Raw genomic sequence first — 16,875 nt, forward strand, 5'->3', positions numbered from 1 at the left:
CTCTTCCACAGCTATTCAGCAAATCTGAAGTCCAAATAACACAGTAATAGGAATAATAGAAAGCATAGTAAACGACACAATAATTTATATTGATTCACCCCAAGCAAGGGCTATGTCCAGTCTTCCACAACAAGTGAGTTCTACAATGATATTGGGATAATACAATGGGGATACAATCTCTCAATAATAATCTTTCTAGATGTCTCACCAAAGGCCACCTAGCTTCTAGGTTAGCTTCTAGGTACTACCGCAATACGAACCTAGGAATACAGGAATGAAAAACCCCACCAATAAAGCACGGATTGTCGACGACGCACTACAACCTAGATTCTGCACTGTTATTCTGTCAAAACACAACCATTGTCGCCCCTCCAATCTATGTGTAACCACACTTAATTCTCATTCACGACCAAGTTGATTAAGTGAGGCGATTGAAGACCCAAAAAATGTTGTGAAAAAAAAAATACAGCCTACACTTAAAAGGATTAGATAAAATAATCTAAAACTTCTAAGTAACAAGAACGATAAATAGATTAGGGAGAAGAAAATTAAACGCCGGATTTATACTAGTTCACCAAATGTGGGCTACGTCCAGTTCTCTGCTACCGTTGCAGGTTTTCCTAAAATTTTAGAAAGAATCTCCCAAGAGTTTACAAACCCCTTACAATGATTTCTCTCACTTTTCCCTCACACAGAAAACGCTCATGAATCACTCTACAAGTTTTTCAAATTCTCGAACGGATACACAAGTATTTAGCTCTCAAATTCTCTCTTCTTGGAGAATTTCTTACGACTCTCTATTTGTGCACACCAATCAAATGGTCTATCTATCCTATTTATAATAGATGGTATGACAAAAACTAAAAGGAAATGGGAAAATAAAAAAGCCAAAACTAAATAGGACAAGAAAAATTTTAAATGGACTTTTTCCTTATAGGAAAAAGATTTTCTCCTTGATTTGGCTCCATAATCCCAACAAAAAAATGTTTGTTGTAAAGCAAAACCTAAGATAAATGAGGTAGGTTGGGCTTTAATGTGTACTTAGGCCCAATTTATTCTTTTTATTATTATTGAGCTCTACTAAATTTCCCAACAATGTCTCCCCGGGAGACAAAACACCTATCTAGCCTCCCACTGCAACAATAGTGTCCTTCATAACTCAATTTTGACTACACCAACAGCTTTTAACTTATTAACATCCTCTTAACACCAACCAAGGTTCTACTCCCACTGCACTGACAGCTTCCAACATCTTATTGGCAACAACGAAGGTTCCATATCCTAAGACTGGACAATCCTACGTGGTTTTGTCTCCCAGACATAAGAGACATAATCACGTGCTCCCACTCAAACTAAGTTGATCTTGGAGAGCTTCCCATTTTCCATCTTCATTGTGCTATGATAGCCTATAGTAAGGGACGTGAACCAACTCTTGTCTGAAGATACATGCACCGATGTTGCATTGTCCAGCATTCACTCTGATGACTGGTCTACAAGTATCGTGTCACTCTCAATGCATGCCAGCAACATATCATCTACAAAACGTTTGTCTGGACTTGACTCGGATGCAGAATTTTTTCTACTTCCTTTCCTGCAAATCTCCTCAGCCATCGCAGCATCACAGATCTCACACTATTCCTTCGCAAATAGACTTCTCGCCAAATCTCATGACTCTGAACCTACGGTCTGATACCACTTGTTGAAGACAACGATACCCTTATACCCCAAGTATCTCCACAATAGTATGATATTGTCCGCTTTGTGCATAACCTTTTGCTTTTGGTTTCACCCAAAATGCCTCATGTCAATGGAGATAATTGTCTTCATCTCTATACTATGTCTCATTCCCTTCCCTAACGAATATGAGACTTTGTTACATACCTTGCAACCCCAACAACATCTTGTTCATTCAGAGGAGACATATAGCCTAGTTGTTAGACATATACTAGATAGTTGCTATTACAGTTTCAAATTTGGTGCATGTTAGCCAAAAGAAATAAGTCTATTAACAATTTAGTATGAATAAACTAATTAACTTTTTTAAATAAATAAAAAAAAAGACTAATCAAAATAATTTATAAATTCATGAACTGAAAAGAAAATGTTTAGAACTTTTTAAATCAGATGTGAAAGTTAAAAGGCAGAAACAAAATTGAAACCATAGAATAGAAAATTGAGCATGACTAAAGACAGACAATTCACTCATAAGAGAGAGAGAGAGGGGCTTGCAGAGAATGTTTTTGATGGGCAGAAAAGAAAAAAAAATGGTCAGCTTTTTTCAGTAGGAGAAGAAGGATCGAGAACTGCAGCCAGGTTCAACTTTTTATTCAAATAAAAACATCCCTAATGCTCTGTTGTTCTTAAAATTATGCTTTTGGGAACCACCAAATTGAACAAAGAAGAAACGGTACAGAGAGAGATTAGAGGTGGGATGCACATGGCAAAGCTCCTTGAAGGTCACAAATGACAGATCTCTGTGACTTAATTACATAAATATGAGGTGATGGGCTCACACAGAAACACAATCATGTATGTAACAAAACTATACCCTTTGCTATTTTCTTTCTTTTTAAATTTTATATACATATATTGTGTTCGAGATGAGGATTTGAACCTTTAATATATTGGTCGAAGATATACGCCTGAACAAGTTGAGTTACGTTCAGGTAAGGTCCCTTCCCACAAGCATGGACCTTCGATATTTTGATCGAAAATATACACTTGAATTAGTTGAGTTATGCTAAGATTGGCTCATCCTCAATGCATGTGGGGTGAGGATTCGAATGTTCAACATTTTGGATGAAGATAAACGCTTGAACTGGTTGTACTACACGCTCAGGTTGACTCCTCCCAATGCAGGTTCGAATTTTTGATATTTTGGTTGAAAATATATAACTGAATCAGTTGAGCTATGTTCAGGTTGGCCCCTCTCTCAATACATATAGAGTGAGAATTCGAACCTTCAACATTTTTGTGGGAGATATACGCCTTAATTAGTTGAGCTCTACATTCAGGTTGGCCCATTCCCTATATATTATATATAACCTCCTTTCGTTCATTTAATCATTTTTCAGACCTTATAAGTTAGTTTAATAGTATAAGTAATTAAATATATATATACAGAATTGATGAGAGTATCATATACTTTCTAACTTCAGCAAATATCAACTTCTTGATGTTGACGACTTTTCTTAACACTAAAAAGAGATTAACATTTAGAGATTTTTCTTCACAATTAAAACGGTGTCATTTAAACTTGTTTGTTTCACTGTTGAAAGAACATTATTCTTTCCTCCAATATTATAACTTTGTGATATATTTTTTTTTACTGAATTTAGAATAGTTTGTTTTAAGTGAAAATAAAAGAAAGGCTATATATGCATATAAAGAAAGGCTACCCATTAATTCTTTTTCCTTGAAACATTAATAGTCATTTAACTTTGCACTTTATTATAAATACCAATTGGGTCTTTTTTTTTTTCTGAAGTATGATAACTGGGAGTGAAAAATCGAACTCATGATCTTTTTAGTATAAAATAGATACATTAACCAGTTTAACTAGGTTTAATTAAAGTTGCATCAACGCTTCTTATAAGTGTTTTAACAAATTTCAAATAAAATTTGACATACAATCAAACGCCATGGAAATTTTAAAGAACATTTGTAATTAGCTAAATGCATTTTTTTTGTGGTTCATAAGTCATACTAAAACTCACCTTTAATCTCTTGAACAATTAAATGCATCGATATCATGTTAAGTACATATCTTGTACTAAAAAAAATCAGCTACGATGTTAAATTAAAATTTAATTGTCAAATAAAGTGATATTTTTACATCAAATATATATGTGAAATTTGATAAAAATCTAAACTTGCTACAAGTTATTAAAACTAGATGAGCTAATTCAAGATTTATTTTATATTGTCGGTCTCATATATTTTGTTAAACCAAACTTTCATCTTTAATTAAGATCAAGATCTCTCTCATATATGATTAAAAAAAAATTAAAGAGTTGATAACAAAGGCAAATTAGCGAATAGTGATATACTCTCTCTCTTTTTCCTTTTTTTTTAATACAACGTGTTGGGGAAGGAGATTCGAACTCGCAACCTTGTGGTTGGAGGTACATGCCAATTACCGTTGAATTATGCTTACTTTGACACTCTCTTTTTCTGTGATAATTCACAGTAGTTATATATATTGTCATGTTAACTTATTACTAGTCAAAAATTTTCAAATAATTTAATTTGAAGTTTCTTTCTCATTTAAAAAAAAAAAAAAGGGAAGTCCCCCCTTTGTTTATGAGCAAATTATTCAATATGGTTGACAATTACATTTTTTAATAAGAGAGAAAAAAATCATGCATAAAAATATATAACTTTTTTGTAATAATAAATGTATAAAGGATCTTTGTTGAAATTTGAAAGATATACATCAAAATAATTTTTGTAGCAAGAGGGGTTTGTTTATGTTTGCCAAAAATTAAAAGAAATTATTCCCTTTTAGTGAATCTTTAAAGAGTTTTTCTTCTTTAAATAAAATTTCCCAATTTAATGATTGTGTTAAGTCAATCACTACTATTATTTCCTAACAACTTTTTTTCTACTATTATCTACACCAATCTGTTAAAAAAAAAATCCTAACCATATGCATTTTGCAAACATAACTATCATTAGAATAATGGACCACTGATTTTCATCCTTTACAAATCCTATTTAGTTTTTGAAATAATGGAATGTAGAAAAGCAATTCAATGGCTAACATCACAATCAAATTTTATCATAACCTTTTTATGAAATAATTAGATAATTTACAATTAATCTGGCATGAAAGGAAATTAAAAAAAAAATTACTCAAATTTGACCAAAATGTATTACATTTTGAAAGACTATATTTTATGATATTAAAAATGATAGATTTTTTAGAGTCTTTCGATCCCTGCAACGGCCTTTGATTAAGGAAGGGAAGAGTGAGTTACTCATCACAAGGAAAGAATGATGGAGAAGAGAATGAGGTACTAGAACGACATACTAGTGGGATTTAATAAGAAATATATATATATATATATATATATATATATATATATATATATAACTCCCTCCAGAAATTTACCTCCCACATGTTTTGTTTATAACCATGCTAGTTTTGAGTTATTCTAAAAGTGGAGAGGTTATGTTGAAATTTGTACTTTTGATTATTTGTTTTTTGAGTTTAAGGTTAGTTCTTGAGTTAAGTTTTAGAAGATCATGATGTTGAAATTAGTTTTACTTGCCTATTAGTTTTTGAGTTTCAATAATATTGAGAATTATTTTGTGAGAATAGGTTGGAAGGAGATATATTTGTTGGTTAGTTTTGAGTTATATTCTAAATTGGAGAGGTCATGATGAAATTTGTACTTACTGTTAAGCTTTTATAGAATAGGTTGGAAGGGAGAGATATATTGTTGGCTAGTTTTGAGTTATTCTAAAGGTGGAGAGGTTATGTTGAAATTTGTACTTTTGATTATTTGTGTTTTGAGTCTAAGGTTAGTTTTTTAGTTAAGTTTTATAATAGATATTGTTTTATAATGGATGAATGTGTTAAAAGTTTTAGTTGCATATTGAGATATTATCATAGGTTTGAAGGAAATATATATAGTTGGTTAGCCACGTCTGGGCAACCAAATATTTTTTTAATTAATTTATTCACAAAATAATGACGGTCAATGCCTGTCACGAAATATAGTCATTCCATGACGAACATACGATGGCGTACAAACAATGACGCACATACAATGTCGGTTGTCACCCGTCATGGTTATCATTTTCATGACGGGCATGTCCGTCATGGAAAAAGCTATACATGACGGGCGCTGTCCGACCTTAAAATAGTCCTTTCGTGACGGTCATGTCCGGATGGAAAGAGAATATACATGACGGGCAATGCCCGACCTTAAAATTGTCCGACATGAAAGTGAAACAAGGACACTCGTATAGATGTCGGTCAGTGACTGACATGATTATTATTTAATGACGGGCAATGCCGGTCATGAAAAGACAAATTTGTTGTAGTGTTAGTTCATAATTCACAGACTAAATATATATTTTTTTAACCTCAACTTTTGAATTGTTTTTCAATTTCGGTTCCTAATATTTTAAATGTTTTAATTTCGTACCAAATCTTGATGCCTACTAAATATTTAAAAAATAATTATGAGTATGACTTTATAAATATTGATTTTTTTGTACTTTTCATTAATCAGGAGTATTTCAATATTTTAATGAGTCAATTTCAATTAAAGTAGATTACTACGTACTAAATTAAATTATATGGAATGAGTAAATTTTAATGAATGGTATGATGTGTATTTCATCAAATTTAACTATAAAGTTCTTCTTTTACCTAAATCAATAAAGTTTATTTTTTCATTACATCATCATTTTGTTAATTAATTTTAACATTTTGTGACAATAAGAATTTAATTTAAAGAACTTTCAATACGTTATAGATGCAATTAAAAATTTTAAAACATCATGTATCACACCGAAAATTTTAAACTTTAGTCTTATGTATGGAATGTAATGAGCAATATATTGACCTTCACCTTAAATTACAGATAACTTACATTATTTAATTGTAGTTTAACCTTCACAAATCAAGTTTATTGAGGATTAAAGGACCATTTGGTGATATTGCAAAAGGGAAAGGGCTTTATGGTCATTTTAACAAAAGGATATATTGGCTGGATGACCCTTGATGTTTCTATATTTTAATTTTACAAAAACCGTTGGATACATATTTCGTCTTAATTAAGTAAAAATATAAAAAATATATGTATTAAAAAATAAATAAATAAACTGTTTGACATCCTTATAAAGATAAAATATTCATGTTTGTAATATAAAAATTTTAAATATATTTTATTTTGGCTCTTACAGTTATTTATTTTATAATTAAAAAAAATCACCACACAGCATAATTTTAATATGTTTTACTTTTTGGAATATTATTATGAATTGTATTTGTATTGTAACACTTTAATAGAAGAACCTTGAATTGGTAGTATCCAAACCATAAAGAGGAGACATTAATGTCTAACCACTTAAAATTTAAAACTATATTAGAATTCAATTATATGTTGTGAGAATATCACAACATATAATATTATTTCATAAATAAAAAAATAAAGATTAAAAGCTAAATATTTTTGGATGGGCAAAAATATCTTAACAGGTACGTTAAGATTTAAACTCATGACCTCTGGGTTAAAAGACAGATGCTAATTACCGCTAAGTTAAGTTCATATTGGCACCCTCGAGTTGAATTTGAACTATATTTAGTCTTTTTATAATATTTGAATGGTAACATCTAAATTAATGTCTAAAAATTCATTAATTAGGGAAAAAAAGTATTTGGATGCTGACCTTTTTCATGTTGGTCACATTTAACACTATATATATATATATATATATATATATATATATATATATATAAAATAATTGTTATTACAAAGTTACTAACTCGCATATTAAATCTCAAAGGTATTGACACATGTCTCCTAGCATGAGGTGTGAGTTCAAATCCTATGATTTTTTTTTTTTTTTTTTATATATGTGAGTGTCCGGATATCCTTGGGCAACCTATTTCTTATATTCAAAAGAGAAAAAGAAACAAAAAGAAAAAACGATCTCGTGAACGAAAATAAATTTTGTAATCCAAATTGATCAATTGTGGTTCAATAATACAATTAGCTAGCTAGGGATGACAAAATAATTTTTAATGTCACTTAATCTTTAAGGCAAACTAAAACCTTAAAAGACAATACACAAACAACAAAAAGTTTAGTTGCAAGTGCCAAAACTAGGAGACTAGAAATCATTTTTAACCTAACAATTATATAGTATTCACATATATACCAACTGACCATTCTCTCTCTCTCTCTCAACTATTTCATCATCTCCCACAAGCTTCCAAAGATAGAGAGAATAATGGAAAAAGCAAGAAAATTGTTTTAGGTGATTATCTTACTCCTCCTCCAATTTCATGGGCATGATTGATCCACAACCCAAAACCCTCATCTTTATTATCATCATCTCCTTAATGGGTGTCTCTTTTTTTCTTCCCTCAAACAACAAATTACCCCTTTTCCAATATGCCTCCTCAAACTAATCCATGGCTGCCTCTGATCTTATAATCATCAACCTCATCGACGATCGGAGAGCGGTCCGGCGTGTCGGGTCTCCCCGTCGCCGGATATGACAATGGTTCCTGCCCAATACCACCTCTCCAAACACCATCCTCACGGCGGTTATGCTGGTGGTTGCGGCGGCGGCGGCCATCTCATGAACGGTGGTCCACTAATTTCTCAGTATTATTATTACTATTATTCTTGCTTAGGATCTGATCTAATATCTCCTCCCATGGCGGAAGATGAATCCACAACTAACAGTGTTAATGAAGAAGCTCCCTCTAATAGAGATGATGGGTGGCTCCAATTAAGCATAGGCGGCAGCGGGGGCGGCGGCGGTGGCGGTGGCGGTGGCGGAAAATATGATCAAAGAATTAGCTCCGGTTTGGTGGAGCTAGATCTATTACCGGGCGGTGGCGCCGCCGCCAGCCAAGATAGTAGGTCCCCGGCTGATAATCCGACAAATTCGCGGTTGGCGTCGAGTTTCTTGTGTCCTCCTAATCATAATTTTGGTGTCGAAGCTGCGAAGATTGCATCGAGGACGGAGACAGAGACAGAGACGGGGATGGGGATGCCTTTGTATTTTGGAACCTCTGGGGTTTCCAACTTTGTACGGCAAGAGATTAACTGGGCATTCAGGCCGATGGCCGGCGTCGGTATCGGCGTGGCGGGTCATGTCCCGGCTTCTTCCCCGTCAACGTCGTCGGTGGCGTCGTCTTCTTTTCTACCCGGCGGTGGCCGTCGGAGTTCTTACTTGGGTCGGCCATTTATCCAATTCCAGAGCTCCGGGGTTGACGCCGCCGCCGCCGCAGCCGGGCCGAGCTTCGACGTCAGAATCATTAATCCTCCCCGGCGGCCCCATTCTGGTATTTGGTTTACATTAAAAGCCTTAGAAAATCAGTAAGTAGAAAAAAGAAATTGAGAAAAAAAAATTCTTCTTCTTCTTCATATCTTCTTCTGATAACACCATAATCAAATTGTTCTCTAAAGCTTTAATTTTTTTGTTGGGTTTGTGAATGCAGAGCGAAAGAGCCATTCTTGCCTCAGATATCAAGAAATTATCTGAGAATCAAGTGAGATTTTTCTCTCTAATTAACCTAATTAAATTGCTCTCTTATTTGTTTAATTTTCTTCCCCTTTGACTTTATTATCTCTCTCTCTCTCCCCCCTTTTACTTTATTTCTCCCTTTTTGTTTTCTAATTTTGATTGAACTTTTGAAGTTGAAGCACATAAGAATGCTGAAACTTTTATGGATAATCACCTTTTTTTTTCTTTTTTCTTTTTGTTTTTTAATCAATAGGGATGAAAAGATGACAGTTCGATTGGTTATGAAGTATTTGGTTAATAAGCTGCATCTGGATAGCGAATCAGAGGTATTTATAAACAATAAACTTGTTTGATTTCTCTTCATATTTTAGGGATGGATAATTTAGATAATTAATTAACCATTAATTGTTGCTTTATGTTTGGAAGTAAAGGTAATATTTGGATTTATGGTTTGGTGTTACCTGAGCTGATGGAAACATCAAAACTAAAATAGGGCTTCACTTAGGTTCACTTTTTAGGCTTCTAGGAGGTTAATTTATTACCCATCCTTCATTCTTTTTTTGTTTTTTTGTTTTTTTTTTTGAAGTATATTGTTACACCATATATATTTTTATGTGTGTACAAACATTAGCATTTTTAGTGGTAAATTAATATGGTTAATTAGTTTTTGAAGAAATGGATAATTGCAAATTACATTAGGTGTAGTTTGCAAATTTTGTTAATCATAATCTCAAATTTGTATTATTGCAAGATCTAAAAATTGTACCATTCTCTAGAACCCCTGGATGGCACCGTAGCAAGTATATGAGATCTTGTGGTATATCACCTACTATGAGATCTTGCGTTCCAGCTCTACTGGTCATAGTTTTGTTCAACCAAGCCAACCGACCCCAATTAGTGGGATCTACTAGCATAAGCCACATGGTTTCAGTTTCAAATTTTTTAGGTCATATAAAATCTTAAAGGATCATGGTAATTTATTATTATCAATGCTCTGAATGCGCTTGAGATCAAAGAGGACTTATTAATATGTTAGGTCCATCACTAGAGGATTCAAATGAAAGTTTTTAGGGACAATTAAAATATGTAAAGAAAACAACTTACCAACTTTTTTCCATTACAAACCCTAGAGATATTGAATATTAATGTGTTGGTGCCCAAAGGCAATATTAATTCTCAAATTCAATTAGACAAAAACTTTGCATCTTCATATAGAACAGAAGAATTATATATAATTAACAAATCTTTAGCTTTAAGAATGATAGCTAGCTTGTCTCTTTTAATGTTTATTTGCTTTTAAGGTTTCCATATGTTCTTTTTTAGTGTTTCTTGGACTTGAAGACCTGTGCCTAAACATATGAAACTGACTTAAATTACTAATGCTTTGTTGGTTGGGATAATTTTAGGAGTTTAATTCATTTGAATGTATATTTGTTGGATTATTGTTCTATCCTATTTTGAAGTTGCATGAAATTATATTAATAATTTCTAGTAATAAATTTGTGTTTTTTGTTTAAACTAACATTTCTTTTCCTTCACTTTTTCTAAATGTTGGTTTTGAAATCTTCACCAAATTTCAAAAGTTAAAACATACATATTTTTTGTAACTACCTTTTTTATTTTTTGAAATTGAATGAGAATCTTATAAAATTTTTTACAAAATAGATTAAAAAAAATAAGCATAGTTTTTTTTTTAAAAAAAAAAGTTATTATCTAAGCTAGTTAATTTAACCATGTAATAAATTCACATAAGATATTAGACAAGCTCAAAAAAGAAGACTACATTATTTGGTGGCTTGTCATATGTCATATATAGATGAGTTTATCTATTTTTTAATATTGATATTTCTTTTACTATTTAAACAGTGATTTTTATATATAAAGTAGATCTAATATTTTTTTTTTTCAAAAGGAAATGAAAAATCCAGAGGATGTATATATATATATATATATACCTCAATCAGAAAGAATTAAATGTATTTTATAAATGAAAATTGAAAGTACACATAACAATTTAATAGACTATGATTGCTAAAATTTATCCCAAAGAAAAAAAAAACTATGATTGCTTGCATTAAAAAAGTGCTGGTTAACATGGATGAATTAATAAGTAAAATTATTCCTAGTAATAATGTAGATATGTAAATTGATCATAAAAAGCATTTCTAACACTTATCATAATTCTGATTTTCAAGCTCACACTTAATTATGTAATATCAATAGTTCTTTCACTAATTATTAGAAAACAAAGAGCTCATAAATTATATAATATTTTTGGATCTCCAAGCCTTGTTTATTTTCATTTTCTATGTTTTGTAAACATTTTTTTAAGTAAAAAAACAAAATAAGAAGAATTATGAGCAAATAAGTTTACTCTTTAAGAAAATAAGATTAAAAATCAAATTATTATTAAATCAAGCCATACTTATAAATTTAGTTTGAAAGTATATATACAAATTCACCCATTGTTTTGAAATAGTTTTAAACAAATTTTTGTAGTTTTGAGAATGGTAACTAAATTCTAGTATTAAATAGGGTGTATTTGCCACAAATATAGACTAATTCTATTAACAAATGGTGTAAAATTTAGATTTCAAAAAATTCATAAAATATATAATGTGTTATTTATTTATTTTGATAACCTAAGGGTGTCATTTATAATTATAATTATTAATTCCTTATCGTTGTATGTATTTTGAGTCCAATACAAACATTCAATAAAAAAAGTTTTACTAGTAAATTACAATCATCGTTAATAGATACAATAGCTTCAAGAATAATATTTTACTTATTAGATATAGAGTTTCAATAAATCAAATTGCTAATTAAATTTTTATCTTTTTATACAAATAAATTCATAATAGTATAAATCTTGTCGGCTTACTAACTATTTTTACTATTTTCAGTAATTAGATTTTAAAATTAAAAAAGTAAAGAAAAGTGTTGTTGAAAGTTATTTTTGTTTTTAATTGGATAACATGCATTAAAACAACTCTTTCCCATAAAAATTAGGTAAACCTGAATTTAAATATTGGAAAAAAATTGTAATAATGATGAAAATAATTATATATAGAGAAGTAAGTGAAAAAAAAAAACCATATATGTTAAATCTCAATATTAAGAATGACATTAACAATGAAGCATTGTTTGAGAAAATTGATGAATATTCCATCTAATGTCATACCAATTTATCAAATAATTTACCATTTCAAGTCAACCCCAATACTAAAAACTTAAAAATGATTCCTTCATCTTCTTACATTTTCATGTCATTTGCAATAAGCACATAATATAATCACCTTAATTAAAAAATAAGTATGGCTAATTAGGAGCAACATGATCCTAAAGAAGGAAGAGTTTATACTTTCTTTTCAGATTTTATCTATTTAATTATATCAAATATTAAATAGACTATATAACTGAGTTTAATGTGAATGTATGTATTTAAATATATTGATGCATGCATGCATAATATATACATATATACATATAGTTTTTTTCTCTCTTCTTTTTTTCGTTCTTTTTTTTATTTTGTTTATGTTTTGTTTTTTTTTTTTTTTTTGGTAAAGTGCAATAAATATATCTTTGTCATGGATAGTGGAACAAATTGGAAAGTAGCACTGGCTTAGCATGCACTCTTTTAAAGATTCACTAACATACAAAAAAAAAAAAAAAAGAGGAAAAATCAATTGATGCACAAGAAAAATGACATGTTAAATCGTAGGGCCGAGATAGCGACACGTGGACCCGAGAAAATGAAATTGGATTGGCATTAAAATATAGGGAGCTTGTATATCGTCATGCTTTCGAGTGATTTAGGTCAGCTTAGAGATTTTGGTTTTTTTCTTTTCTTTTTTTTTTAATTATTTCTTTTATTATTATTATTATTATTATTATTATTATTTTGTTGGGGATGGCCCATTGATTGCGCTTCAAATGCCTCCTCAAAACCTTATTTTTTCTTTGAGTGCTGTACTTTTGATGTTTACATGACCAACATACCACCAACCACACATTACAAACTCTTAAATCTTCTTTATCATTCTCATTTACAAATTGAAAATTTATTTATTTGTTTTATTTTAGTCTTTGAATTTTGCAATTATTTAATTGTTTTATGAAAGTTTGGTGACTAAAGTTATATGTATATATGTGTGTGTGCGTGGCTTTTGAACAAAATTTAGAAGGGGATTAAGTTCAAAACAATACTAAGTAATCTGTTAGATTTCCATAAATAAATTAAATTTACCCAACTCATCAACTTAAGTTTTTGGATTGAGTGGTGTTTTATTAATCCTTAATATGGTATCAGAACAGGAGGTCTTGTGATTTACACTTGGGTCTTGTTGCAATGTTTCAAGTTCACAAGTGGGAGAGAGTGTTAAATATCCATAAATGAATTAAATTTACTCAACCCATCAACTTAAGCTTCTAGATTGAGTGTGGGTTTATTCATTCTTAACATAATCAATAATATTAAAAATATATTAAAAATAAATTTAAAAAGAACCAAAATAAAAGAATAGTTGAAATTTTATAGATTAAAACCCAAAATTTAAAAACAAAATAAAAAATACTACATATATATATATATATATATATTTTTTTTTTTTTTTGCTTGTGCATGAGCCATGAAGGGTGTAAATGTGTAGAGCATAATGATTCCAAGTTAGTGGAAAAAGGGCAAAAAGTTAAGCATGAGAGGACAGATAAGAGCCTTTGACAATGATTGGAGAGAGAAGCTATTGGAAATATGTTTGTGAAACTAAGAACATAGGGCGGCTAGGTTAAATAATATAAAAACTATATAATAAAATAAAATAATGTTTGTTGACCTTATTAAAATAGGGTTTCCTCTAGTAACGTGGAGGAGAAATGCATGAGAAATGATATAAAATGTATTTATAATAATGTTTTGAATCATACATATATGGCTCATTTATCGCCGTTCATCATGGGTTGATTAATGTTATATATTATGGTTAGTTTAATTAGTTAAATTTTAATTTGATGATGATGATAATACTAATAAAGTAGTGTAGAAGGATGATTTTGTTATGTTATGATGAGATTTTGGCTTGGGGGCAAAGTCTTGTTTGGGTCCCATAATGATTAATGTTGCCAAGTTCTTATGAGATCGTGGGGAGGATATTGGCCACCCTATCCTTTCAATCTATTATATCCTTCCCACCACTTACCCTTTGTTTTTTCCTTTCTTTTTCTTTTCTATTTTTGGACTTTAGGGTTCGGTTTTCTCTTTTCTAATGTCTTGCACATTGGAGCATAGTTCAACGGATAAGATATCTATATAATTATCATTTTAAAGATTGATGGTTCAAACTCACGCCCTGTAATTGTTGTGTTACAGAAAGAAAAACTTCATCAATATGCCTTTCTTACTTCTGATTTTAAGTTTTTGGATGTTAAAAATATCAATATTCATGGTCCCATCTCAAAACCAATTGACAAGAAGAGGAGTAGCTCATATTTATTATAAACTCTTGTTAGATTTCTTATTTTATTAGTGTGAGATCCTTAACATGCCCTCTCAAGATCGTGACTGTTTTGGCTCATCGATCTTGACCGGATCTCATTTCTAAACTAGATGCTCGTTAGAGCTTTTGGGCTCTGATACCATATTAATATTCATGGGATCCATCTCAGACCAATCGGTAGTAAGAGAAGTAGCTCATATCTATTATAAATCATTATCCATTTTCATCCTTAACATCTATTACCTATTTTTACTGGTGGAACTTTATTTTTACTGGTGGAACTTGATGGATGAGTTTTACCTTCTCTCCAATATTAGAATTCTAAAACCAAAACATTAAGGTAATTCTTAGTTGTAGAGTGTTTTTTTTAAATACTTTTCTTTTCACTCTTTCAAAAGTCATTTTCAAACTTACCTTCTAAGCACTTTTAAGTGCTTTCAAAAGTGAGTTTGAAAATACTTTTTCTAATTACCTAAAATACTAAAGTTTAGTTTCTAAAATTTTAGGAGAAAAAATAGACCTTATGGATTCTAATTATCCCTCCACTGCTCTAGAGAGAGATTATGGACCCTATTATCCTTTTGACACTGTCCCTATCGCTGTTTTTAGAGAGAGACAATGGACTCTTTGAATGCTTCTACACTAACTTTTTATTATAATAATAATTATTATTATATTCTCTTTTTATAAGTTTTAGGATTCTCTCATGGAGAGAGATTATATGGGTGAGAGAATGATAGGTACATAGAATGGAAAACACGTAAGCAAATACAAAGCATGACTTCAATATTTGGGAGGAAATTAAAATTTTACTTAATTACAAATTTAGTCCACGAACTTAATTAGTCCACGAACTTTTAGAATTGTGTTGAGTAGGTCTCTAAACTTTGAAACGTGTTAAATTAGCCCCTGAATTTTTATCAACTAAAATAGGTCTCTACTGTTTAACTCTGTAAGTTTAGTACTTTATATGGTGAGCTGACTCTACTATTTAAAGATTACGTGGTCGTGACATGTCAAATGAAATTTGCTACTTAAAAATAAATTTGGGTAGGGTCGGGTGTGGGGGCTGAAAATCGGGATATCCTAGGATAAATTTTCAGAAATTTGGGCAGGCAAATTAGTAGGAAATTGGGGTGGATTTAGGGCATATTTTTTCAAAGCTTGGGGCAAGCTAATGGGAATTGGAGATGGGTTTTAGGGAAAGTTTTTAAGAGAGGGAAAGACGAAAAGTAAGGTAACCAAAATAAATCAAAACAAAAATGGAATAGAGAGGGAAAGAGAGGGGCAAGGAAATTGTGCATTGGCACTAGTTTTATATAGTATAACGATACGGACCAATTGGACACAAAATTGAAATTTTAAGGATCTATTAAATACAAGATTTTAAAAGGTTCGACCTACTAAACACAATAGTAAAAATTAGAGTGTTCGGGACTAGTTTCGCACACCTTGACTAATCTCATGGGACAACCGCCTGACCCTACAATATTTGGTGTCGGTAAACACATAGGAATTAATTCTTAAGATAGGTAATCATCATGGGTTTGAATCCATTCCCTCTGAATTAACCCTAACCAATTGGACAAATGGACCACCTATGATGGTTAGTCTTAGTTACAATCTTATTAATTCATCAAAGGAATCGGTTTAGATTATGGATCTTTAAATTTTCATAGTTCTTTTTCGTTTTCATTTTGATGTTTGACGTGGAACTTTTTCCCTATTGAATATTTTAACAGAAGTTATCTTACATGACATATATAACGTAACGTATTACACGCGTATTGCAGATATAGAGTATAGTTTTATACATATGTTGACGATTTAAATGTGTGTGTTTGAATGTGCAGATAGAGATAAGATGTAGAGGGCAAGAGATGCTTCCATTTTGGACATTGCAGCATGTAAGAGATAACATTTGGACAACTTCCTCTTCTTCTTCTTCATCAGACTCACTCTTCACTTTGCTTCCTGACTCCTCAACTACACACCACCTAATGCTCCTTCACTATGGAAGAAAGGCTTAATCATGCTTCTAATTAATTATTTTTTTATTTATTTCCCCAATATGATTTTTTTCCCCTTTTTTCAATGGTTTCTCCTCCAATTCTCTTGTGCTACTCCCTTTATTTGCTATATTATTTCAACTTCTCTTTTCCTC

General features: G+C 30.9%; 1 protein-coding gene across 1 annotated transcript; it reads left to right on the forward strand.

The window, feature by feature from the left end:
* The first annotated feature begins 7,864 nt into the window (after positions 1 to 7,864).
* Positions 7,865 to 16,875, forward strand: LOC111015221 (uncharacterized). Its single transcript, XM_088123641.1, has 4 exons — positions 7,865 to 9,068; positions 9,191 to 9,241; positions 9,470 to 9,542; positions 16,565 to 16,875. Exons 1-4 carry the CDS (start codon positions 8,236 to 8,238, stop codon positions 16,739 to 16,741), a joined length of 1,134 nt encoding a protein of 377 aa, XP_087979767.1. The 5' UTR covers positions 7,865 to 8,235; the 3' UTR covers positions 16,742 to 16,875.

Source organism: Momordica charantia, assembly GCF_013281855.1.
Source record: "Momordica charantia cultivar OHB3-1 chromosome 5 unlocalized genomic scaffold, Mcharantia_2.0 BLBB01000005.1, whole genome shotgun sequence".
Lineage (NCBI taxonomy): Eukaryota > Viridiplantae > Streptophyta > Magnoliopsida > Cucurbitales > Cucurbitaceae > Momordica > Momordica charantia.

Bases quoted from the DNA above. Each gene is read 5' to 3' on its own strand.
- LOC111015221 (XM_088123641.1), top strand. From the start codon at position 8,236: ATGACAATGGTTCCTGCCCAATACCACCTCTCCAAACACCATCCTCAC. The intron at 9,069-9,190 runs GTAAGTAGAAAA...TTGTGAATGCAG, and splicing joins TTAAAAGCCTTAGAAAATCA to AGCGAAAGAGCCATTCTTGC. The intron at 9,242-9,469 runs GTGAGATTTTTC...TTTAATCAATAG, and splicing joins AGAAATTATCTGAGAATCAA to GGATGAAAAGATGACAGTTC.